At 38.0% G+C, this 27,457-nt stretch overlaps 1 protein-coding gene across 4 annotated transcripts in view; it reads left to right on the forward strand.

The window, feature by feature from the left end:
• ptprua (protein tyrosine phosphatase receptor type Ua) overlaps nucleotides 1-27,457 on the forward strand; it is a 456,280-nt gene that overhangs the window by 245,188 nt on the left and 183,635 nt on the right. For all 4 annotated transcript variants that reach the window (XM_055157468.1, XM_055157470.1, XM_055157469.1 and 1 more), the window contains exons 4-5: nucleotides 4,848-4,929; nucleotides 22,404-22,519. In XM_055157468.1, the coding sequence (XP_055013443.1) occupies nucleotides 4,848-4,929; nucleotides 22,404-22,519 (198 nt within the window). The remainder of the gene's footprint in view (nucleotides 1-4,847; nucleotides 4,930-22,403; nucleotides 22,520-27,457) is intronic.

The following is a 27,457-nucleotide window of genomic DNA, read 5'->3' on the forward strand; positions in this document are numbered from 1 at the left end:
ACATAGACTGTATAAAGAAGTGGACTAAGCAAGTGTGATGTCACCCATAGCGTTCAGCTCCACTCAGATAAATCACAGGTGCTACAGGGGCAAATTTGGTGCCAGGCTCCATATTAGGAATAGGATTTTAAAAAACCCAGAATCACGTATACAAACATTTTCAAACCAAAATGACAAGGCTCACAGCAGCAGTCACAGAAAGAGGGTCCACAATATTCCAATGTAAGTCAATGGGAGCCAGGGCCAGTAGGAGCAGGAAGTGCCTGCATTTATACAGTCCATGGCTGCTTAAAGGCGGTGAATTACTTCGCTCCGCATAGACTTCGACGCAGACCCATAAATCAAAAACGACGGTGACAAGGCGACGGTGTGCGTTGAGTCGACACAGAACTATACTTTGTCCTTAAGTAGTACTATTCGACACATAAAAAAAAAAAAAATCTAATTCAGAATAACACAGACATTTTGTATTGTTCATTCGCTCCATACATTTGACGTTAAATTGTAGCTTCAGTTACCCTGGGGCTGATTGACAGGGACATGGCTGCCAATCTTTACCAACAGCCTTCTGAATCACCAGTCACTCATTCACACTTCCTTTATACAATTTTGGCCTGCCGAGTCCTTTGTTTCCACTTTCTTACACCAACCGCCCACTCAGGCTATAGACAGACAAATATCAACCTATACAATAATTCTAATCTGGTTGATAAGTAAGTCCATGCATCCAGCGTTCTACTTGATTTATGCTTGTTGCTCGGGAACATCTGTGTGCCTCTCAGCTCTTCAGCTCCGGGGCTTCTGAAACTTCTCAAATCAAACCTATCATTATGCAGCAGATGTTGTGCGACTTTTTCTTGTCTGCTAAAAAAGTTCCTCATGACAAAACTGAGCAGGCCACCATTCGCACTTCAGCTACACCAGCAGATGGTAGACGCACACTCAGGCAAACTGTATTGATCCATGCAAGAAATGGATTCGTCATGGTAGTCTAGTGTTGCAATAAAGTAAATCTTATGGATAATAGCCCAAAGCAAGTCATACAGTCAAATTAAAATGTAAAGAAAACTAAGAACCAAAGAACAAGATTTGAAGGTTATAAGAACAGATAAAAAGGTAATACTGAAATATGAATAAGAATCACTATGACTTTCTGATCCCCGGTCGCCATGTGTGAAGTTGCAGATTCCATATTTGTGTTTTGGGGTGGGTTCTTCTCCTGGTTTCTTTCATCAACCCAAAACATGCACATTAAAATCCTCAAGCTAAAGTAGTTCTGACCAAGCTGCGAAAGTGACACAAAGGTTGGGTCAAATGCAGAGGACAAATGTTCTTATACTGTGACAATAAAGTGGACTTTAACTCCTGCTGTGTAACTTTCCAGATGGAGGGTCTGTCATCATGGAAATGTGGTTTGCCTGGAATTTTGCACAGCATGATATTAAACTTATCTATTTCCATGGAGACAAGCAACACGCCAATATACAGATCCAATTTGTGGAGAGGTGCATGTTTTTCCAGATATTGTTTTGTGTTTAAAAATCACCTGTAAATAATGTTGAATGCCAGACTGTGGTACATTTCAGGGAAAAAGCTGTGTCCATAGATAAAACAAAAGTGCTGAACTCCACCACAAAATTTACATAGTGCACATTTAACCTTGAAGAGCTAATGTGGGAGGGGTCACCTCTTCACAGATCTGCCCTGTTACATGCTTGTCTCCATGGACATAGATTAATTTAATGGTGTATTGTGTAACATTCCAAGAAACCCAATAATATCTCCATGGTGACTAGCAGGTGGCGGACCCTGCACCGGAGAAACTTCAACCTCTTTGTCAATGGCAACTGTTTCCAAACTGAGCTTTTCATTGAACTGTGAATATAATAAGTTTTTGCTGTGAAATATCTTGCCAAGAATTTATTGGGATTGAGCTACCAACCCCCTAGGTACTATGAAAATACAGCATAAGCAACCAAAATGGCATTCGAAAACCTGCTAGTTGCTAAGCCGCCTTTGTCTCCAGCCATAAGCCTCATATCAGCAATAGCAATATGCAACTTAATCCGATAAAGTTTTCCATTATCAGAACCTTAAAGATCGTGGCCTGTGGTGCACCGTTGTCACTATTGTCAAATGAGCCGTGGGAGTGCTTAAACGCAGTCTAAATATTCACTCCGTCATCTAAAAATAATCTGCCCGCATGCAGAGTTTTAAAGTGAATCTCAGAGACTTCCTATAGTGCCACAGAGACAGGGCAGGACTGGTGAGCGGTAATTACAGTCAGAACAACTCAAGTCAGTGCCTCTACAAGCTCACCAGCTGAAGATAAAGAGATGAACGTAGAGGCAATGTGCGATTAGAACTGCCACCCAGGTTCAGGGGGAGTTAGCTGCTGGCTGAGTAGTTGTGGATATGAGGGCTTGAAGAACTATGTGGATTTGCTAAACGTCGCGTTAATGCTAATGTCCCTGAGCAGTTAAAATATGATAATGAAAACAAAATGTATCACAGTGGCTCAGTGGAGGAGGCATTAATGGCGCTTGTGAGCAATTGGAAAGTTAACGTTTTGTTGATCAAACCACAAGCAATTTTATTCTGAAAGCAGTAGGCCTATGCATTTTCAAATGGTAAAATGTTTGGTAGCTGGGTCCTGTCAAGAGGTAACGGAGGGAAACGGGGGCAGATTTTTTACATTCAAATGTCTCTTATTCAGAAACTAGAGGGACTATTGAAATAAGTAAAGTATTAGAATATAGGAAAGAGTTAACACTCCAGTAGGGTAAAGTTAAACCTGTGATATTCTTTCAAGTTGTTGACAAAAAATTTTAAAACTCATGTCGGTAACGGAGGGAATGAAATATGCAGCACTTTTTGGGCAATAAATACAATCAGCGATAACTTCCGGTTCTCACTTACATATCCTTAACAAACTAGTCTGAGTATTTGCTTAATATAGTTTTCTACCATATGGTACAAGATTAGGTTGAAAAACCTCCTACTTTTTGAGTAATGAGATTTTTTATGAAGAAAGGTCATGGTAACAGAGGGAAAAGTAACAGAGGGAAAATTGTGTGAGCAAGTAGAAGGTGCATGATTTTGCATAATTTGTCGCTTTTTTCTTCCGAATACTTTAATATTACTTCAAAATGAAAGGTAACTATTTCTATAAAATTTGTCAGCCCTTCCAAGAAAAGTTTTATCATTTTAAACACATTTTTTAGAAAAATCATGTACCTTCATCAACAGTTCAAAGATGGAATAACACAAGATATGATGAAATACATCCATTTATTTACATGATTTGCAGGTCTTTGAAATTTGGGAAATAATTTTTGTTCCATGTTTCATACATGGTCTGTTTGAAATGTATGTAACTTTAGAACCAAAAATGGTACAGAAAAAAGGTAAACAGTTTCATAAATTAGAGTACATGTGCTATCTGTTAAATACATTTTTATATCAGATGCATTAACTTGAATTTTTGGGCTTGCTGTATACTTCTGCTTGACCGGGCCCAGCTGTTTACAACTTAAGTTTAGGTTTGTATTCTAGGGAAAGTTCTGGTGTTTTGGGTACTTTGTGACAAGGTCTAGATTTAGATTAGGTTTAAAACTTGAAGATGGGTGACTGGTTGAGTTTTTGTTATCGTGAGACCATGGTTGATAAGAACTGACTCCGTAACCAGACAAATACGTATGTGAAAAAAGTTTAATAACCTCAGGATGTTCCATATTACATCTCCACAAGTGGCCCAGACAAAATAAAACCATCAGTATTTATAGGTTATGACAATGAGTAGAATGGGTGTGTGAACACATGAACCCTTGGTACAGAGAATATACATATAAGGCAAAAGTACATAATATAGGAAACTCATGGCTGCTGTACGTGCTCAAATAGAATAGGGAGTACTAGAAGTCAGTGGTATATCTCTTAACATAACATTGGAAGCTCCAGTATATGGAAATATATTGCTGTAAATTTAACCCACATCTGGAGAGGAACGAAGGAAGATTTCATGTTTACTTTTTACATCACACACACACACACACAAAAAAAAAAATTGCTCAACCTACTGAGCCCACATACTTAATATCTGAACCTGACCTGGACCAAAATCATTCCCCAACCTGACCCAAGTCCAAGCAGTCATAGAACTGGGGTTACATTCAAGAAACTGAGCTTTTATGTTACACGCAGCAGTTTTTGGTAGAATAAGATGTCCGAATACGCCCAGACAGGTTTGGAGCTTGGGTCAGATTTGCGCTTGGGTCTAGAATGTAAACTCTAGTCTCCAGCGCTACATTGGAACATTTTTGGCATCGACATAATTCAGTTTAGACAACAATTGGCAATATACTACTATAGTAAACAGATGTATTTGTTCAGTACATGATGTCTGGATGCAATTTTTAGAGTGTAACAAAACAAAGTAAATATTCAAAGGACATTTTCAAGATACATTATGTAACCTTTCTGGTGGATGGTGTGCCACTAACTTGTCTCTACGGAGATTAAGTAAGAGTAATTGTGTCACCTGGACTTTTTCACAGTATGGCATCTGTCTTTCTTGGTCTTTTTAATGGTGTTGACATGCATTCCTTCTATGAGTGGCATTGCCTTTATTAATGCCATACTGTGAAATATTCCAATAAAAGCAATAGCATTTCCATGGAAAGCAAGTGGTAAAATGTTTCCCAGAAATGTTACACAGTCTTTAAACTCATGGAAATGTTCAGAATTCTTCGCACCGTGACTTTCTTCACCGCCAACCTGCCCACTCCCGGCGTAATTGCCCATTCACTCATCCCTGTGCCTCTTTTGTCCCTTCTCTCTCTCCGCAGGTCGTCTTCGAGGCCACCGTGTCCGAGGAACGCCAGGGCTACATCGCGTTGGACGACATCATGCTGCTCAATTACCCCTGCTGTAAGTACCCCATTGTCCTGCCCCCCCCACACACCTGACCTTTACCAAGCGTGGGGGACAAGAGGCAGGTCCAGTTCTCTCAAATGTGATGGAAGTCCGCGTCGGCCATTCAGCTGTTCCGACGTGTGCTGGCGCTCCCGTGTCTCGGCTACAATGACGCCGCTTGATACCTTTCCTTTGTCCAAACACAATGTCTGACCTTTCTCATCCTGATTAGAATTGTAGAGAAAAAAGAATATTTGAGTTATGTTAATTATTAACTTGAAAGTGTTCTTTAGCCTTCTTTTGCTACTTTTTAAAAACGTATTTAAAGGTGCATCATTTTTCTAGTGGAGGTTCTGCTTGGCTCTGTAGAGATGTTACTTCTTTGCCTGGAATGTCCCATAGTAAGGCATTCAAATAGTCTATCTTTATCAGTTGTAGGTTTTTACAGTTGTCCCTCACTATATCGCGGTTGACCTTTCACCGTCTCGCTGTTTCTCAGATTTTTTTTGTTCAGTTTTGCATGCCTTTTTTTTTTTTTACAGTGTATGACCGCATATTCTGTTCCTCCCCCTGCATCCTGATTGGCTATTGTAGATCATTGTCAATCAGTCTCCTCTGTGCCGTGTCTCCTGCACAGTACATAATGCGTTCAGCTGCCAAATTTACATAAATGCCCGATCGCTAGCAGTGTGATTCTGAAGTGCAGCGCGATCGGGCAATTGCTGTGCTTACTGTGAGGTGTAGAGCTCTGCGCAGGTCCTTTCTCCTGCGGTCATCTCCGAGCCTGTTTCAGGCCGGTTTCAGTCCTGTTTCAGTTCTGGTTTTGTCCTGGTTTAGTCCTCCTCTTCAGTCGTGGAATCAGTCCTAGGTTAGTCCTGGGTTAGTCCTGGTTCAGTCATGGTTCAGTCAGTGGCGTAGGCAGCTCAAAAGTTTGATATCATCTCTGGTTAACGGGCAGGTGCGGTGCTGTACTGAGCGGATGTGGGTCTCCAAAAATTGACTCGTGCAGGACTCTGCGCTGTAGACTCCATTACGGAATAAATGAATCGAGGAAAATGACAAAAGGACGACAGCAACAATAAGTTTTAAGAAGGTTGTAAAAAGGGTTAACTGTCCTTTCTGAGAAAAGTGTAGAAAGTGTGTGCTGAGGGGTTTTATAGCCTTAAAACATTTCTAATAATTGTAAAATATAAAGTTGACTACTTCGTGGGTTATTTTTAGAACGTAACCCCAGCGATAAACGAGGAACCGCTGTAATACATTGAAAAAAGCAGATTTTGACCGTCTGCTCTCCACAGATCTGACATGTGACATTGCCTGGTGGCGAATTCTGCATGTCTGCATACTGTGGAACATTACAAGCAAAGAAATAACATCTCTATGGACATAAGCAGGCGGTGAACCTTCCAACAGAAAAGTAACATAGTGCACCTTTAATTTAAAAAGAAGTCCATGTATTTAACTGATTTTGTAATCATTTATCACTGGAGTACAAAATTTTTTTTGTCAGGTAGTTTAAGGGAAACAAAATCCTCATAGTCCAAAATTAATTATAAAAAAGATACAAATGAAAAGAAAGAAAATAAAAAACTCAAAGCTGGTCAAATGTTCTCAAATTAATATTCCAAATTGTTTAACTCTATGGGGGAAGAGTCTGATTCAGTCGCGGTGATTAAACTTCACTTGAAAATTATGTCTAAGGACAAGTACCTGTTCTCCAGGTTAATTTTGTAATCTCATCAAACCAAATAGTGTCATTCAAAAACAACACTGAATAGAAAATTCTCATCATCATTCTGGTCAAGATAATAACAACAAATGAACCTTTTTACTCATTTTGTATAACTGTGCTTGAAAATAAATGAATTAATAGGCCCAATAACAAGCCACATTTAGTGAAAGTATTCTCATAAGATTAATAAAAATAATAAAGGTAAGATTATAGTAACTTAATAAAGCTTTAATTCATGTCAGAATGATTGAGGCTTAACTACTTAAAAGCCCTGTACCCATTTTTAAGTATTTGAACAAAATGTGTTTTGCCCCAATACAGATATACTGTAAAAGCAGTTCTAGAGGCCATAATATGTCTGCTGCATATTGTCTGCTTCCAATTAGACAACATTTTATAGTCCAATAATCAGGAAGCGTGTGTTATTGTGGTAGTAGTTAGCTTTACCATTACAATGACAAGTACATGCATTTATTGCTGTGAATCATTTGAATGCTTGGAATGCATAAGGCAAATTACAAATAAGTTTGGACCACTGCAAACTGTTTAAAGGACCCATATTAAGTTATTTTTTTGTTCTGTTATAATGTTGGGTTGTGTTTTGTTTCATTCACACATATTGAATGCACAAACCCTGCACATTTAGGCTGAGGTCTTCTCTCAAACTGAAAACATTACGTTCCACTGTGTGATGTCATGTGGTAATAGAGTAACGTAAGTACTCCACTGTGTTTTTTAATGGACTTCAGTGACAACCGAAACCATCCTGTTGGGATTCAGAAAGGCTGGACTAATTCTAATTGGAACTGATGCTGAGTCTGATGATAGCCACCTTTTAATTTAAAAAGAAGTCCAACTCCAAGAAGAGAAAGCGGTGCTCCGTTTATCTGCGGAGGTTGCGGAGTTGCTCAGAAGTGAGGATGAAGAATTCAATGGATTTAGTGATATGGAGTGAAATTGAGAGTTTGGTGAACTTGTTATGTTCTGTTGTTTATGCTATACTTATCTGAAGAACAGTTCATATGTGACGTTAACAGCCTTTCAAGATGAAATGTCGGTTCCTAGTCTCTGATTTTATAAAATAAATTTCCCCCAAAAAGTCCAACTTGTAGTCAGGTGTGACTTATATATGTTTTTTTTTTCTTCATTACGCATTTTTTAGCTGATGCAACTTATAATCGGAAAAATACGGTACTGCTTCAAGACATCACAAGGTGCATTTTGAGCTTGAAATGTAGACAGAATAAAGGATTAATCAAACATGTGTGAATGAAAAAAAGCACAACTCTAGGTATCTTTTTGAGTAATAACATTATAACATGGCGTACAGCTCACAAGAGAGCTTTTGTGTAATATAGGGCCTTTAAAACAGTAAAAAAAAAAAAAAATAATAATAATAGTATGATTTCAAGTCAGGTAGAGTCAGGTGCAGTTCTCCCATTGATCAAACTTGACTGATGGGGCTACCTGTCTTGTGTTATGGCTACAATAACACTGCGTGACATCTTTCTTTTGTCTTGGCAAAATGTCTCACTGACCCTGTCCAGTGATCACCCCTCCTCCCCCGTGCTTCCCTCTCTCAATACGCTCAGGGCTAATTTGATGCAACGGTCAAGGCAAGGGCACTACTAGGTTGATGGTCAATTCACTTTCAGTCACCTCAGTAACGTAGATTACATGACACTGTGACATTTATAGCGCCCCCCTGCAGTTAGGTGGAGATGAAACGCTATTATGCCACTGGGGTTAGAATGCCTATATGGAAGTGTAGTTAGACGTTTTGTAATTTGGTTGTGGAGAGATTTCTGACATACAAAGGCCAGCTAAGAGTGTGTAAATGTTGTTTATTGTTATTGGATGTTATATAAAAGATTTGGGATTTTTGGATGATCTGTTGCTTTGGAAACTAAGGTGAACAATGGCTTATTAAATTGTAATGTATTGAACTAATGGGTGATACTGGATATTTCTATTTTACTTTTTAGTTTAGTTTTGTAAAAAGAAAAAAAAGAAAGAAAGAAAGAAAGTGGAAAAATGAAAAAAAAAAAAAAAAAAGGCACACTTGATGGACAGACAGTTTTTCAAAAGCAGAAGTTCTGACATAAAAAAAGTGAGCCAACATGAATAGAAAAGGACTTCTTTACACTTTTTACTCACTCACAAACCTTAATATTGAAAAAAAGCTTATCTACACATTTCCAAAGTAAAATGTATACTTCAAAAACATTGCCTTTTTAAAGTTATAGAGGCTATATCTACAAACCTTTCTGAAAAACTTCATACTTTAATAATTCAGACTGTCCAGACAAGTTATAAAAATAAAGTTTTATTTTGTTGTTTTTACTCTAACTTGGTGGTTGGCAATTCCCCATCTGTAAACTTGTTCTGAGCCACATATGTGTGTACAGAAATGTTAATGACAATAATTTATCATATTTATGAGCTCATGAAATGCAGATCTCTTCTTCTAACTCCAGTGGGACCAAACATATCAGGCCGGCCGCATGTTAAATCATGAAATCCTCAGTGAAAAGAAACTGGGAAACTTCCAAATAGACCTCAAGAAATCACTTTTAGTTATTCTTGCTGCCATAGGGTGCCATGTTTTGAAGCCAGAGCCAAGGTATAATTGGACAGCATTGGTTCAGTTGTTTATTTTGATTCACCTTATAAGTACCAAAAAGCTAAATACATTGTCCCTGCGTACGTGTGTGTGTTTGTGTGTGTGTGTGTAATCTTGTTTGTTTTGTTTCTAAACCATGAGCAGGTCTGTCTCTAGATTTGTGGGGACTCTATGCACGATGCCTTTTGGAGCCTTACTTTGTGTGTATGTGTGTTTAAGAAGGAAACAGAGAGTTAATGAATGAATGAAAGAAACTATGAGAAAGATACTGCAATGAATTAGTGATAAGGATTATAAAGCTAGAACCAGTTAGCCAGCTATAGCAGTCTATACACATCGCATCATTTGCTACTTTTCATTTAGACAAATTCAATTATGGTCACTATTTATAACCAATCCTTTTTGCTTCATTATTGGCGCATACTTAAGGAAGATCTAAGATTGGCATGATTGACAGATGGATTAGCCAATCAGGGATACGCATGGTTAGTTCATATGGAAAAAAAAATGGCTAGTTGCATGCAAGGTAAAATGAAATGATAAAAGATCAGAAAAGAATCACAGATGACTGAAAAACATTACAGATTTGCATAGAATCAGTGAGCAAAGCATTAAACTTCAAAATGACCAATGAGCTCCTTCATTTCTCAAAATGCATCACTGAAATAAAGACATGTGATTGCAGAGTCATGATTGGTTCTGGCTTGAGGTACAATGGAGGGAGTGGAGACTGATATCCCTGGACAAAAAAATACAGAGACACCATTTTGGATTTGCCAGACAATATCCACTCTGCTACCTCTCAACAACATTAACAACAGCAAAAAATTGTATATAGACCTATAAACCTTTTTCAAATACAAGTAAACTGATCAACTGACCTTTCACCAACATCTGTTCCAAAAAACAAAGCGTTGTTCCTTTCAGACTTCCATGCATTATCACACAAATACACAGGCGCATATACGTTTCTCCATATGCCATTTTAGCCTTGGCAATGTCTCCTGACCTTTTCGACCAATTCTCGTAAAACCTGTAGGTACAAACATTTCCTCCCATCAGGAGCTCTGGTGCCTCCCATAGGCCGACTGTAACAGCTTTTCAATCCATGTTCATTCTGCTTTGACATTTGTGTTGTTTTTCCTCCAGAGTTTTCGTCTCTCCTCTGCTTACACGTGTTTCTGTCAAACTCAGTCTCTTTGCAAAACCAACCCATGGCGTAGCTCATTTCAAAAACATTTTAGGGAAGGAAAATACACACCACCCTAGTAATTAATCATCAAAACGGAAAATCTGAACGTGTGGGGAAAAAATGCAACACAATGATGGCAGTTGTTCTATTCGTAAGTCAATCCAAAGCTTTTGTCTTTTAAAGGTATTATTCAAGTTAAAGTAAAAAGTATGTTGGACTTAATAGTAGTCATCATTCGTAGAAAGCAGAAGTTGTAGTTAAACCATATTTCTGGTTAAAGGTGCATTGTGTAGCTTTGCTGGTGGAGGGCACGTCAAATGCTTTTCTTCATGGAGAAGTTATTGCTTCATCTGGAATGTTTCACAGTATGACATTAAACCTTTTTATCTCCATGGAGACCAAACCAGACCAAGTTACAGATCAGATCTGTGGAGAGGCGACCCTGCCTTGCCGATGTATGAATGTGGTGTTTGAGAGATTGTTGGTGGTCAGAGGTCGATGGTGCATATTAATAACCTCACTTCTATCAGTTAGATAGAATTAGAAAAGTCTTTGAGTGTCCAAAAAATTCTTTATATTAGTTAAGTAGTTGTAATCCTCTTCTCATTTCCTTTCTACCAAAGTCAATCAATCAAAAAATCAGTACCATTTCAAATAGTAATGAAAACATAATAAACATCTTATTGACAGTCTTAGGATATATGGGAAGTCAAATACGATACAAAACCTTAGGTAAATATTACATTTATTTAAAAGTATATTACTTTTTTCTTATTGTGAAATAAGATTGTGATTGTGAAAATGGATCTTCTCTATAAGGCCTGCAGTATTGTGAAGCTACGCCAGTGGAAATTAGTTTTTTCTCAGCTATATAATTCAGCACCAACCCTGCAAAATACCCACACAGATCAGAGAGGATGTATAAAGTAGTGAAATACTATCTCTCCCCCTGCTTTTGTGGGCGAGCCGGCGGTTGCTGTGGAAACCAGGTGTGAAAGTGAGGCGTCTGGATGGGCTGGAATTCACATTTTGTCCATTGCGTTGGTGTTTGATAGGTTTTCTCACACTATTGCTGAGTTTGTGGCCGTAGTAGCCACAGCTGCCCTGGGGTACACTGCAAATTTCTTTGATCTGGCCAAGATTTTAAAACTTATATCTGGTTATTAATCTTATTTTCAGATTTGTTATGTACTTACTAGTTCTGAATTGGTTGCATAATCTTAAAAATCGTCACATATATTTCTTCCATGACTCAACTAGTCAGAAAATCTTAAATTAGGCAATAAATGTTTAAAAGAAGCCATTTACCATAGTTTTCTCCTGCAAATGTTGTTGATTCAGTGATACAGATTTACTTGATACAAGACTGATTGACTGCATTTTCTTGGGTGCAAGAACCATGCCATTCTCAAGCATGATTGCTGAGGTTTCTATGGCCCCGCACTTACACCTGCACAACCAAACTGAGCCACGGCCTGATGACGTCATTATACGGCGCTGTTTGTTTACATGTCGCACAGCAGAGCTAATGCTTTTAGTGGAGAAAATAAGTCTAGAGGTAGAAAAATCTATTAAATAGTGAGACAGATAGAGACAGATGAGAGGTTATGGATATAACAACAGCATGGAGGAGTGAAGACAGTCGGAGACGAGAGGCTGCAGAACTTTTGTCCTGGTCCACAGTCCTTATTGAAGGTAAGCGTAGATTCAGTGTGTGTTTTAGAGTTTATTCACTGTTTTTAATCATATGAATAACATCAATGCACACACAGGGCTCATATAGTAAAGTCGTGCGTGTGTGCGTGCATGAGCAACCGTGCCGAACTTTGGCCCATCTTCTCCAACCGGGCCAAAGTCCCAACCGTGCTGTGCCTGGGCACGGTTCAGTTCCACTCACACTGGACAAACATACTGCATTTTAGGGGCTATTCGTGCACAGTTCCAAAATCCTAGTGTGAGTGCACCCTAAGAAAAATAACTTTTATTCAATAGTAAGAACCACACTGCAAAAAAGCTTACCCAAAATTTAACATATAAACACTTAAATCTATCAGAAAATGACTTAAAAGTAGTGAAATTATCTGTCTACGCAGCAAGATAATTTTACTTGACAAGTTATCTTAAAATAAACTACCTCTACACTAGAATTAAGCCTCTGATAAGTGTTCATGGGCTGGAAATGTAAGGGATGGTTTATGGATGCTAAGTTTTAGATAAACATACTTAAACCAGTTTAAGATTAATGTTCATGGCCTAATAATAAGTTCTCAAATGCCAAATTCTAGACAAACACACTTAAAACAAGTTTATGATTAGGATGAAAGGACTAACTGTTAACATGTAAGACTGATTTCAAGTACTTATATCTAGACTAGAGGTAGTTTATTTTAAGATAACTTGTCAAGTAAAATGATCTTGCTTCATGGACAGATAATTTCACTACTTTTAAGTCATTTTCTGATAGATTTAAATGTTTATATCTTAGATTTTGGCCAAGTTTTTTTGCAGTGTAGACTGACAAAAGTGAGGTTGCCAATCTGCACCAACTGTCCCACCAAATGGAAATGACACACCAGATCCGCACATAGGCGAGGTTGGTGGAAGTGGTTGCCAAAGGACATAACAATAGTATGCACTGGTCAATTCTGAGCTCATTGGTCTAATCACCCCAAAACAAAACAGGGTTGTCAAAGAAGAGATACGTAAACATCAGTTAGTATTCACAGAAAGGATTATATATTTGCATTAACATCACACTATTGTATTAACATCACATTCTTAACATTATTTAAAGAGAGACTAAACACTGTCTACAACCACAGTGCAAACAGAGCAGCTAAACTGGGCAGTACTTGGAGGAAAATGAGGGGCGAGGTCTGGGGGTGTAAGTGACCGTGTGATTGGTCAAACAGGTGTCAACATATCAACTCTGCCCCCACGGCCATGTGTTAATAATCCAAGACACTTGGCTGTAACCAGGGCAGTCCTATGTGATGTCATGTAGTACTTGAAATTGCAATGGTCACTGGAGGCAGAACACCTCAATTTGAAATGGAGCTAGTTTGCACTAAAACTGCTTTAGTGTTTAATTCACTTTAAATACTAAAGTTCCTTTCATAGCAAAGCCTTGATTAGCTTGCATTAGTTTTCTTTTGCTAGTTACTAAATTGTGCTTTGTAACCACAATTTAATCCACAATAAAGTGAAACTGAAATTAATTTTTTTTTTATATTTTTGATTTGAAATACTACATTGTCTCCAAAATAATAAACCTAGAATATAGTATAGTAATATATAAGCCATACCATTACATGTGGCAGCTTGCAAGATAAAACTGAACACATCTCACTATTGTGAAAGAAAGGTGTAAGTGAAAAATATATCTTTCAAAAATAAGTAAGAAACATTAAAAGACCAGCAAGGTTCCAATATGTTTCAAGGATATGCCATTTTAACAGCTCTATGCACTTTAACTGGATCTCAAGGAAGTATTCGATGTAAACACAACTATTTGTTTACTTTTCTCTGTGGCCCTTTAACCCCAAAATGTAGCATTTTACAAGTGCTTTCTCCATATGGTGCAGTGCAAGGTAAACATGGTATAGCTGTATACAGTAGGTCATGGGTATGTATACTTAATAATAACAAACTCCATATATGTATGCTCCATGTGCAGAGTTCACCATGCAGTATAACTTTAAATTGTGTTTTCACTTATGTGTACATTGTGGTGACAACTTGAACAACTTTCTATTGGAAATATTATAGCTCCAGTTATTTCCTAAACTAAACATTTTCAGTAGCTTGCAGATTTTGTTACACATTACAGGTAGTAGTTAGTAATGGGTACTATTACTGTTACTATAGTACCAATTATGTACTGTATATGTACTGTAGTATTAGTAGTTGTAGTTGTAGTGGTAGTAGTGATAGTAGTAGTAGCAGTAAGTAGTGGTAGCAGTAGTAGCAGTAGTAGTAGTAGTAGTAGTGGTAGTGGTATTAGTAGCGCTAGTAATAGTGCTAATAGTAGTAGTAATGGTAGTGGTAGTAGTTGTGTTAGTAGTGGTGGTGGTGGTGGCAGTAGTAGTGGTGATAGTAGTGGTAGTTGTAGTTGTAGTGGTAGGTAGTAGTGCTAGTAATAGTGCTAGTAGTCGTAGCAGTAAGTAGTGCTGTCATGCGATTAAAAAAATTGAGAGATTAATTATGATCTGTAATTAATTAATCTAATTAATCTCATTTTAATCTCACCTAAAAATTGCTGAGAAAAACCTTCAATTTGAGGTATTTTCATTTAAATTCATTATTACATTATTGTGGCAGATCAAAAGACTGATATAGATTAAAAAAAAGTGACTTTATAAAGTCATTTATTGTTTAACAAATCTCTCCAAATTGGCCTGTTGAGCCCAAGTCTCCATGAATAAGAAACTGTTTGTTGTAAAGAAGCAAAGACGAGGAAATCTGAACATAATAACTTTTGTCTACTTAAAGACAATAAAAAGTCCAGTCTTTCCTTAACCATATTAAAAATATTATTGATAGAGAAATGCTTTATATATGAGATCACTGGTTTTAGTCCTGGTTTTAGTCCTGGTTTAGACCTGCTTTAGTCCTAGTTTAGTCCTGGAATGGATTAATCCTGGTTTAGTCCTGGTGTTAGTTCTGGTTTAGTCCTGGTTTAGACCTGGTTTAGACCTGGTTTAGACCTGGTTTTAGTTCTGGTTTTTTAGTTCTGGTTTAGTCCTGGTTTAGACCTGGTTTAGTCTGGTTTTAGTTCTGGTTTTAGTTCTGGTTTCTGGTTTAGACCTGGTTTTAGACCTGGTTTTAGTTCTGGTTTAGTTCTGGTTTAGTCCTGGTTTAGACCTGGTTTTAGTTCTGGTTTAGTTCTGGTTTTTAGTTCTGGTTTAGTCTGGTTTTAGTCTTGGTTTAGACCTGTTTTAGACCTGGTTTTAGTTCTGGTTTTAGTTCTGGTTTAGTCCTGGTTTAGTCCTGGACTGGATTAGTCCTGGTTTTAGTCTTGGTGTTAGTTCTGGTTTAGAGGCTCACAGGAGGAAGCGCGGTTTACGCAGCGTACGCGAGAAAACACGGTCCACACGCGGCTCACGGGAGCACGTCGGTGTCCGCGCAGTAACTACGGAAGGAAACGTGGTCCGCGCGTTCTCAGGTTAATGACGATGATGAAGTGTGTGTGTGTTTGTGTTTGTGTGTTTGTGTGTGTGTTTGTGTGCGTGTCCCTCATGTGGCAGGTCACTATAGGACAGTAGTGCAGACATCATGAGTCTATGCAGGTTGTTTTCACCAGTGACATTTAAGTTGTAGGCGATATTATATTTATTTTCTTTTATATTTCACGTCGGGAGAAGAATTTCCAAGACACGAATGTGTTTTTACCTGTGCACTGCTGCCTCTGTTCTACTGGCTCTTCGACCTCGTCCATTGTGCGACTGACGCCGCCAACGTGAACATGATGTTTACATCACTTTTACTGCGCGCGTTTTGTGTGGGTTTCCGGCAATGAGTGGAATTACCGAAATAAAAAAATGTATAAATGTGTTTTGTGTGTGTGTGTTGTTGTCCCAACAACACATAAAAACAGGTTTTATAATAAAGCAACTCGCATACAGAAACACTAAAGTTAGAGATTAAAAATGAGATTAACGCGATTAAAAAACATAACACGCTAAATATGACTGTGATTAATTAATCGCAATTAATGCGATAATTTGACACCCCTAGCAGTAAGTAGTGGTAGCATTAGTAGCAGTAGTAGTAGTAATAGTAGTGGTAGCATTAGTGGTAGTGATCATAGTAGTAGTAATGGTAGTGGTAGTAGTTGTGTTAGTAGTGGTAGTTGTGATGGTGGTGGCAGTAGTAGTGGTGATAGAAGTAGTAGTAGTAGGAGTGGTAGTAGCAATTTTCAGAAGCCAGAGTACTGTCAACTAGCACACTAACAGCATACTTCCTGGTTCATGGATAATAAAAAATACTTTGTAATTGGATTCAGACAGCACACAGCAGTATCATTTTGACCATGTACATAATATCTGGAGTAAACCAAATGTTACTTTCTTACATGAAATAAAAAGTACGGCCCTGATACTCTACTGATTGTGAGTAGTTCCCCATTTTCTCACTTATGTAAGACTATATAAGCCATGCCACGAGAGCGCATGATCGTCTGCTGTTTTTGATTCGACTTCACAAGAGCCGAGACGGAGAAGATGCCTGGAGAGATACGCATTTGATTTGTGCACAAAAACAATGTCGCCTTGTGATCCCAGCTGCACTGACTCACTCAAACTGAATGGAGCATCTACTGTATGTGAGACTGAGAGGAACGGAGAGCGGGGATGTCGAGAGAAATAATGACTTTTTAAGGCTCGCTTTCTGTGCTTTTGTTGCTTTGGTGTTGTCCTTTGGTCTATAGATGTAGTGGAAGATCAAGAGGGATAGGTAAAATGGCGCAGTGTGGGTCAGTGCAAGATTGGTCTGAGAGTTGTCAGAGGTTGTTAGTAGATAGAAGGCCTCTTTTTGTGCTAGAATAAGTTGTTTTATTCAATGCAAGCTTTTACACTGATAATACTTTTCCCAGCATGGTGTAGAAAAGCAGGTAAAGCCAGGGTTTGACTCAAGATTGGTGTGTGGTCTTTTTGTTTTCAGAACTCTCAGAACCATGGTCGATTTTAGAAATACTAACTGCTTGAATTGTGATCTTTACTCTAGAAAATTGTGATATATATATATATATATTTTTTTTTATTTTTTAACTTATTCTCCAACTTTTGCATGTTTTCCACTGTGTCTGGGTGGGTTTCCTCCACGCGCTCAGGTGTCCCACATCAATCTAGAGCAGGCACAATTGCCCATATGCTATCATTACAACCCAGTACTGACCAAGCTTTGTTCAAGATTTGAAGATGGGTCTTGGATGTGATTGCCAAATGCTCCTGATACCCTGGAGATGTTGAAGAATGGGTCAAATGCATGCAGTGTGTGGATTTAGTTATCAATGAGGATCAATAAAATATGCAGTCATCTTAACCTTACTATACAATTACTTGTGGTTAAAAACACCCTCAACCTGGCTAATGCTATATACAACCACATCTTTCTATGAATTTAGCAATAACTTGAACACTTAAGCTATAATGATGGCTTGTATAGAGGCTTTGCACCGTCACATGACCCCTATAGCAACGGTACCTACGCCGCCATGACACCGTTCAGTTCAGTAAATGTGCTTCTCTCATTAAATAAGCTATGAAACAATTTAAATAGCAAATGCCTTGATGAAACTTGATGTCTTGATGGTAACATAGGAAATCTCTTTGTGGTTTATTTTCGCTAGCTATAATTTGCGTCTTTTTTTCGATAATGCCCTTGTTTGAGCTCCTGATAAGTAATTTCCAGAGGAAAAGTGAAGAAACGATTAGTTTTATTCCTTTCAGAGCGTCTAGAACAACCAAATACACAACAAAACCTGCCCATGTTTCTCCGATGCTACTGAAGTCAATGCCATAGCGTGCTCAGTGTCATGGCGGTGTAGGTACCGTTGCTATAGGGGTCACATGACGGTGCAAAGCCTCTATAGTGCCACGATGGAGGGTAAACGTCACTTCTGGTGAATGCTTTTCTATGGCAAAATATCTGTGGAAATGTCTTGCATATTTTCCACCAGCTTCATAAATCTGCCTACCCCATCACCAAATCTTCATCCAACAAGGTCGACAAAGGACATATTCTGTCCATGAAGAATTTATCCACAACTGTCAAGGTAAGAAAGACAAAAACTTAAAGGTGAACAATGACTAGCACTAGGCAAGGCAAGGCAAGGCAAGTTTATTTGTATAGCACAATTCGTACACAAAGTAATTCAAAGTGCTTTACAGAATAAGAAATACATTAAAATCATAATAAAAACAAATCAAAAACATAAATAATCATGAAGATTAAAATTAAAAAAAGAGAGACATAAATTGGAGAGAAGAGTGCGGAATGAAAACCTTTCAGTTATTTGCACAGTTAAACAGAAATGTTTTGAGTCTGGATTTAAACAGCGTCACAGAAGAGTCTGTCTCACATGTTCAGGAAGACTGTTCCAGGTTTTAGCTGCATGAACCTGAAACGCTGACTCCCCTTGTTTAGTCCTGACTCTGGGCACCAGCAGGAGGCCGGTCCCTGAGGTCCTCAGAGTGCGAGATGGTTCATATGACACTAACATGTCACAGATGTACTTTGGTGCTCGGCCATGGAGAGACTTGTACACAAGCAGAGCTGCTTTAAAGTCTATTCTCTGAGCCACATAGCACTAGTGAACTACTCCTGAGCAAAACTAATGTTATGGTCATGAATGAAACATAAGTAATTATAATATAATATAATAAGTAATTCATTAATAAGTAACTTGTGAACTCAGACTGTTTCTAGAATAAAAAAAAAAAAAAGATTTTGTGATGTAGATATTAGCATAGACAGAGAGATTTGTGCACTTTGAATGCTACAGATGTTCACAGATTACACATCTAGCATTTAAACTGCACAAATCTCTGTCTATGCTAATATCAACATCATGAAATCAATTTTTAATTTTAATTCCAGAATCAGTCTGAGTTAACAAGTTACTTATGTTTTATTCATGACCATAACATTAGTTTTGCTCAGGAGTAGTTCACTAATGCTAGTCGTTGTTTGCCTTTACGTTTTCATCTTTCTTATCTTGATAGTTCTGGATGGACAGAATATGTCCTTTGTCGACTTTGCTGGATGAAGATTTGGTGAAGGTGTAGGCAGATTTATGAAGCTGGTGGAAAATAAGTGAGACATTTCCACAGATATTTTGCCATAGAAAAGCATTCACTGGAAGTGACGGTTACCCTACATCGCGGCACTTCCAGCCGTTGTGAAATAGCTCTATTGTCTTTGTGCTGCAGTTAGTTCTCTGCATTTGACCCATTGTTAATTTGAGATTGTAGTGCATTGTCTGGGTTGGAGTACCTAGCTGTAGGATCAGCCCAGAAAACCCATCCAGACTCAAGGACACCTGAGAAACACCTGAGACGGGGAACTGAACCTGGGACCTTTTCACTCTAAGACCAGACTCCTAACAATTTTACAGTGCGATGCATTTTCCCTGTACCTTTTCCCAAGTCGCTCCTACAGTTAGCACTACATAATGGTTGGATGTATTAGTTGAAATGTTATCTGTTCTCATCTGCTGGAGTAAGCCGCTCCACCTGGCAGCTGAGAGACGCGATGCTGATAAAGAGTGTGATAATTACACAGGTGTGACTTGGATTAGTCCCAATAGACCAGCACAAAATGGAGATCAACACACTGTTCCTCTCAATGATTTTATGCTACAAATGTATCAGTGAATTCAAAAGGCCAGGTAATTGATCTTTTTAAATGAAAATATTAGCGGATGTCTCTACAAATATGCAAATTTGTTAAAGTGCCTGTTCTTGATTTCAGATTATGAGTCAGGAACATGTTTTAGTTTGAACTTTTTACCCCACCCTCTCATTGTGATATTGCACTGTGACTTAGGGAAACATCTGTCTTGGATAATGTCATTGAGTTGTTTCCTTATAGTTATCCAATTTATGCTTACTATTATTTACTTTTTTGTCTTGAAAATGCAACATGGCAGAGAATCAAGTGTCTCAGATAGCGGCAGATGGCTGGTTTCCCATGATTCTGAGTAAATATTTCCTTGAATAGATAAAAAGAGGCAACCCTGTCAGGAGATTCTGAAGTAGTTATTACTAGAGAAAATGCTATATATGTATGTAATGAAGAGACTATATTTGACGGTCTCATTTTATTTTTTCTTATTTATATTTATTATACATTAAAATCAGGTACAGGCCCTTTAATGCAGGCTTGGTAACTGCTTAATTAACCCTAGCAACCCTAATTAACCATAAACCCTTATTAGGTTACTCATTCTGAATCAGTCTTGATAAACTACTGGTTCATGATAAAAGTCTTTGTTCATGCTTTAAGGCTAATTAAGGTGGAATTAAGTAATACCCAATTTTGAATTATCATGCCTGCAGAATTTTGTCCTTAAAAAACTGTAAAATTGGAGAATTATAAATTTTAAATCTGATTAAACAATGATTAATGAATCAAATATTTCAGTATTAGTAGCAGTATACTGGATTGTGATATTCATCGTAGAACTTTATATTGTTTTGAGTTGGCTAGAATCTTTTGAAGAAATGTGAGCAATTTAAAATGGTAATTTGTGTATTTTTACAAACTGACTCCTTAGACAGTGTGTTGTTCCAAATGGGAAATTAGAGCAGTCATGTGTTTCAAAATGTTGAGGCAAAGAGAGACTGTTCTAATTTTCTTTTCGTTTTTTTTTTTTTTTTTTTTGAAGTTCATTCATCCCCATTTCAGACATCAAAAGTAGTTTTTTTTTTTAACTGTATAAACTCACACTTGAAAGGTTCTTAGGTAAAGTTTGTCTCTGTGCTGAAAAACAAAGTGCTTTGAGGCTCTTTTACAGAGGGCAGCCCTGGGCACACCTGCACTTTCAGTTGTGCTTGGATACATCGGAGCTGCCAGGTGCAAGTGCTCACCAACACTACTTATAAACAAAATAAAGCTTTTGTTTGGAAAAAAAAAAAGAAAAACAAGTCTTTCATCTCAACTCTCTTAAAACGATAAACAAAAGGGACATTTCTGAGAGGCTACACTTCAAATGAGCGCCATTACACATCTGTCTGAGCAATATGTTTATGTTTCTTTGTGGATGGTAAAAATGTATCTAGATTTCTGAAGTTTTTACTTAAGACTTTTCACTTTACCAAGGCTTAACTGAAGATATTTTTTGTTATTTCAAATCCAAGTGAAATGTAATAATACTAATAAATAATATTAGCAAATAAATACATAATCCGTATGTCATTTTGATTCATAGGTTCAGATGCAATATATGATATATAATATAGCTTTCTCAGTAATTCAGTTTAAAAGTGAAGTGTGTGTATGTAGTTTCACTGTACAGAGCGACACATTCAAATCCATCATTGTCAACAAAATCAGTGTCATTAAATCATTGTCAAACACTTGTCAAACCCTTTAGCATATTGTTACTATCTCCTTGCATTCATTTTTGGGGGCAAACATGACTTTTAAAGTGCTGGGGTGGACTGCCCAAGCACAGTTAATCAGAATGCTGCTTTTGACTAGACTGATGACAAATACATTTTTCTATTACCAGCCACAGACATAGTGCTGCTATTACAATATAATGCTTGCATGTAACACTCAAATTATTTAAAAAAATCTCATTTACAAAAAAGTTAGATACCCCATCTTTAAATGGCGGAGTAAAACAGTAAATGACAAACTGAAAACCTCCATCTCTCCTTCACATCTCAGTTGGTCTAAACTACTTCATTCTAGATCAGTTTAGTCACTTTAAAAGCGCAGTGTGTAACATTTCTAGTGGAGGGTTTACGCCACCTGCTTATCTCCATGGAAATCTTATTGCTTTATCAAAAATGTTCCGTAGTATAGATTAAACCATTCTATCACAAAGGAGTCAAGCAGGTTCAAGTATTGTGTTTCTGAGCAATAGAAACTGCCGTAATAAATAAATATCGAATCAATATGTTTAATGTCATACCATGGAACATTCTAGGCAAAGCAATAACATCTCCATGGAGACAAGTAGGCAGCGGACCCTCCACCAGAAAAGTTGCACAGTGCACTTTTAAGAATGTATAATTTCTTCATGTAGATTAAAAGGAAAATAAAATAGCATACACTTTTTTTTTTTTTTTTTTTTACATATCCCTGTGTTAATTTGCTTACATCTTCCAAGTAAACACTTGAGCATAAGAAGACATTGCTGTTGCCCTGTGCCTTCCTCCCCCCCGCCCACCCTCCAACCGCTCACTGCCTGCTGTTTGTGTGTCCTTGTGCAGATAAGGTGGCTCACTTCTCTCGGTTGGGCGACGTGGAGGTGAACGCCGGGCAGAACGCCTCTTTCCAGTGCGTGGCCACAGGCAAAGTGTCCGAGTCGGAGCCCTTCCTGCTGGAGGTAAGAGCCAGAGCTGCTATTGTGAAATTTTCTTTTCTAGCTTTTTTTCTGTATCTCTGTGCACCTGGGTAATAGGAAGAGACTGCACAGTGAACAGAGCAAAATATATAAAGAAGTATACCAGTCAAAAGTTTGGGCGCCTTCTGTGTCAATGTTCGTCCTGTATTTTCATTACTTAATACACTGTAGATGCATACTGATGACATCAAATATATGAAGCAAGATGAACATAATGTTAATTAACTCCAAATATTTTGTATATGTAAGATTCAGATTCTTCAAAGTATCTTCTCTCAATGAACTCAGTCACCTGTAATGGTTTTCACTTTTTTAACCTTAATTCAGTTCAATTCAGTCTTTATTAAGGACACATAATATCTGGTCCATAGTAGAAAAAAATAATAAGAGTAGAAAATTTTAAATATACGCTGAATGTTATAATTGATACAGACAAGACCGCCAGTGTCTCCACGGCTTAGAGGTGAATCTGACAAAGCTCCTCACAGGACACACCAGAGCAGGGGTCTCCAACCTTTTTCCTCTAGTGACCTACCTTTACAAAACAAAAATGTCAGAGAGTTACTCATTTTACGGGCCGCAAGAACTTGAGACGATTATAAGAAAGAGGGCAAGGCTTTGGGTAAAGTTAGACGCCTAATAAAACCTAAACCATTGTCCATTTATTAGTGCATAATGTTGGGCTTCAAAGTTATACATTTATAATGGTATTAGGCATGTAATTATACCAAAGTACTGAATACATGAAATGTGGTTAATTCAGAAATCTCTTGGCGAGCTGCTTGGAAGAGCTACACGTTGGAGACCCCTGCACTAGAGCTTTAATGATTTGATTGCTCAGATTCATTGCTCTACACATAAATGAATAAATATAGTATCTGATCGTGACGACACAGGTTCTCACACCGCAATTTACAAACATTTCACTGGCGCAACAGAACCTCTGCACTTTCAGTAATAGTTTCAAAGAGTCATTATAGGCCACTGTCAAACTCTGCAAACAATTTTTCTTGTAGTTGTGCCAAAGATGAGCAGTATACAAGGGCAAGCAGAAACATTTAAAATGTGCAATTTTGACTGGAGCACATGGAGAACTTATGGACAAGCATATTGGCCTAATCATAAAGGTTTCACTGCTGCCTATACATGTCTGTCATCTGAGAGGTCACTGGTGACATAATGTCCAAGATATTTGACCTGATCTGTGAGCTGGAGGGCTTAAGAAAAATCAAAAGAAGAAATGAACGCTTCATTAGGTTTATCATTTATGTAATCCAGTATTGTATTCATGGGTTTCAGGGTGATGAAAAGAAGGGTTGTTGTAACCTGAAATAACGATTTAAAACTAAATATTCTAACTTCTGAACAGTCGAAAGTTCTCAGAATGACACCAATTGCAGGAACAGGTTAAGTCAAGGTTCTAGAGTTCCTTATATTGAACAGGAACTTGCATAGGAGTTATAACAACAGTTGCCCACCCCTTTTTTCTTTTTTTTGTCTTATTACATAACTATCACCTTAAGTGTGCTCTTGCCCATCCAGCAATCCAATCTCACATTACCTTTTCAGGAGCTCTTGTAAATGTTAACTGTGAGCAATGCATGTCTGAGTGCTATATGCCAGACCGGCCATTTACATTGAACAAGTGCCATCCAGTGTGGAGGCATTTTCATATAACGCCTTGAGGCTGCGCTAACCTGCTGCTAACCCCATCACATCCTGCTGCTATTGTTTTGCTCGGCCCACACGTGTGACATGTTGTCTGAACACAAGTGAAATGTGCTACCTCACACCGGTACAGAGCTGCCAAATCCAGCCCCAGCAAGTAGCTCGGAGAAAGCTAGCGGCTGACAAAATGTTGCAAGAGAAAAAGCACCTGCGAGTTATGTTCAATATTAAAGTTTCTGTGGCTCAAGGCTGTTGTGGTCCTCTACCTACAGGAAAAGGGTGCTTGAAATGCAGCAAAAATAAATAGGGGAAACAGTTGCAAGTGCCCGAAATCTGGACAGGTATTTGCTCCATTCAGTTAAGCAAAATTGAGTAATATAATAGTTTGTGTGTAAACAGTTATGGTGGAATAGTTTAAGTGATGGCACCAAAAACAAAAAACCCTTGACAAACAAAAAATATATATATATATATAATTAAATTTAATTAAATTACATTTTTAAATTGCATTACATTAAATTACTTTATATTCATTACATTAAGGTGAAGCTATCAGGCCAAGTTACTAGTCAGATCTGTGGAGAAACGAGCATGTACAAATAAAAATACATGTTTTTTCAAGGTTTTTAGCCATGCAAACATGCAAAATTAAAATTATGCGACATTAGGTACATTGTATTAGTCAGGCTGGAGCCACCCAGTGCCTCCGCTCAATTTCATTTCTCTCCACCGAATAGGTCAGGAATCGGAATACACTAGACGGTTTGCAAGAACCCCGGAAGTTGTAGACCGCACACCGGCCTATCAGCGAAGTGCTAAGAAGCCATGACGTCAAATTCAAGCACCTGTCTGGGTCCCTTTTGTGGTAAAGCACAACAGTAAACAAAGCGTGGAGAGGCAACCCCGCTCACAGTCAGAATGTCTGTTTTTCTAGGTGTTTTTGAGTTATAAAACCACCTGCAATTGAATAAATGTATTGTAGATCTGTTTAATGTCATGCCGTGGAACATTCCAGGCAGAGCAATGACACATCCATAGAAACAAGCAGGCGACGGACCCCCAACCGAAAACTTTCACGGTGTATCTTTAATAAATGATCATGTCAGGTAATTAATGATGCAGAGTAAAAATTCTTTGGTAATCCGAGAACAGAAAGTGCTCCCCTCTGGTCAGCATCCAGTGGAGTTTCTGACATTTGACAGATGGAACTACAGAGCACAAGGGTTGTGGAAAAACTCTCTATCCAGCTGCTAACAAGGACACGCGCTCTCACATGTGCCACGCTTCCATTAGTCAAAGCACACATGGCATTTTCAGACCACAACAAACCCATGAGTAATGTCAACGTATCAGTAATAGCTTTCTTAATATCAAAATATGGACTGAAAAGAACCTATATGTTGAGGTCAGTTGAGTTGATGCATATTTTCTTGCCCGACCAGCTACATTCAAAATTCTTCTATTATTCTGAGCAAAATATCTAACTTCTTTTTACCTGAGATAAAAAAAAAAAAAGTTTGGTGCTTTGATAATCTGTGTTATTTTTTGTCCTTTTTTACCTCCATATTTGTTTTGACCTGAACCAACCATCTGATTGGTTAATCCACCTGTCAATCATGTCTATATGAAATCAGAGAAACAGCTTTTTGTTCTGTCCACACAAGTTTGTTTTGGTTTTTGCAGGGTAAATCCACATGAAACAAAAATTCATGTAAGGTTTATGTCTTTTTTGTTAGACAGCACGAAGTAACATTTGGATTTTTTAAACAGGATTGATCATAATTATGAGACATCATTAATTTGCAAAGACAGTCAGGTTTAGGTTTTCTGGTGGAGGGTCCGTTAGCAGCTTCTCACCATGGACATGTTGCCTAGATTGTTCCGCAGTAGTTGTTGTAGACGTTTTCAGCTTGTACAAGACAGGGTGGAAGTAAAAGGCTTAAGCAGGAAAAGTTTATTTACCATCAATAAATACAGGCCCGGGGGGATTTGAAAAGTCAACATAGTCTGATCTTGTGATGATCAGTGTTCAAACCTCTTTAACTATTTTTCCAAAGGAGATTTATAAAGCAAGTGTGGTGAGACTATGAAGACCAGTTAGACAGCAATATGTCACAATTTAGATAATGGGACGCCAAGGGAAGATGATCGTGTTACTATAGCCCCTGTGAGTCAATGTTAAACTGAGAGATGTACGTGGAGGGTAAATGACTTCTCTTACAGTATTCCATTACACTTATTTATCTATATGGAGACAGGTGATGCCATAGAACCGAGTTACATGTCAGATCTATGGAGAGGCGAGCCCACTCACAAGAAGAATGCAAGTTTTTAAGTCGTAGTAAAGTACGTATTTATTGCAAGACGGATACTTTTAATGCCATTCTGTGACATTCCAGACAAATCAACAATATCTCCACGGAGACAAGCAAGATCTACTATGGGAGTAGGATCATTTTGTGAATAAGCATTCCAAACTGGACTGTCCTTTTAGCCCCAATTTTAAGTGAATTAGCCATAGTCCGATTATCTCTCCATCCATCAATCATACATTCAACTTAACAAACTTTCCAGTGCCGTATACTCCATTATTTGAATACTATAATCCTTTATCTACCTTCAGTTCCGCGGGTTTCTTCGGATTAAAAGAAATCACTTCTCATTCTTTGATCCGCACCAGTCTGTTTCACTCGTGCATAGACTGCCGAGGTAAAAATCCATGTTAATTCTGAGCGTATTTATGCACTCTTTTCCTCCTCCAGCCCAGTGATTAACTGTACTTTTAGATGAAATGGAGCAATTCTCTCAGGCTGTGCTGCAATATTAGTAATAAAGTCTCATTTAATATAGTTACATGATGAGGAACTGCGTATTGAAGGTGCTGTACCTGAGCTTAAAAATGTGAAAAACAGAACTAGCTCTTTTTAAGTAGTTTGCAGTGGCCCAAAGTTATTCTCAGTTATTTTATGCATTCAGAGCATCATAATTATTCACCGCAATGAGTTTAAAAACGCTTTTCACAACTCTCAGAGATCAAAGAGCAGGTTTGCAGTCATGCTAAAGTTAATAACAACTAGCATGCTGATGCACATTTCCTGATTATCGGACAATAAGGCATTTTATAATTAGATGAGAAGTGGACATATTTTGACCTCAAGAGCTGCCTCTATGACATATCTGTACTGGGGCAAGACTTTTTGCTCAAATACCATATTTTTAACTATAAGTTGCATGTTGCTTGTGTGCCAGTAT

This window comes from Boleophthalmus pectinirostris, unplaced genomic scaffold, assembly GCF_026225935.1.
Source record: "Boleophthalmus pectinirostris isolate CB_2022bp ecotype Guang Dong unplaced genomic scaffold, ASM2622593v1 HiC_scaffold_21, whole genome shotgun sequence".
Taxonomy (NCBI): Eukaryota; Metazoa; Chordata; class Actinopteri; order Gobiiformes; family Gobiidae; genus Boleophthalmus; species Boleophthalmus pectinirostris.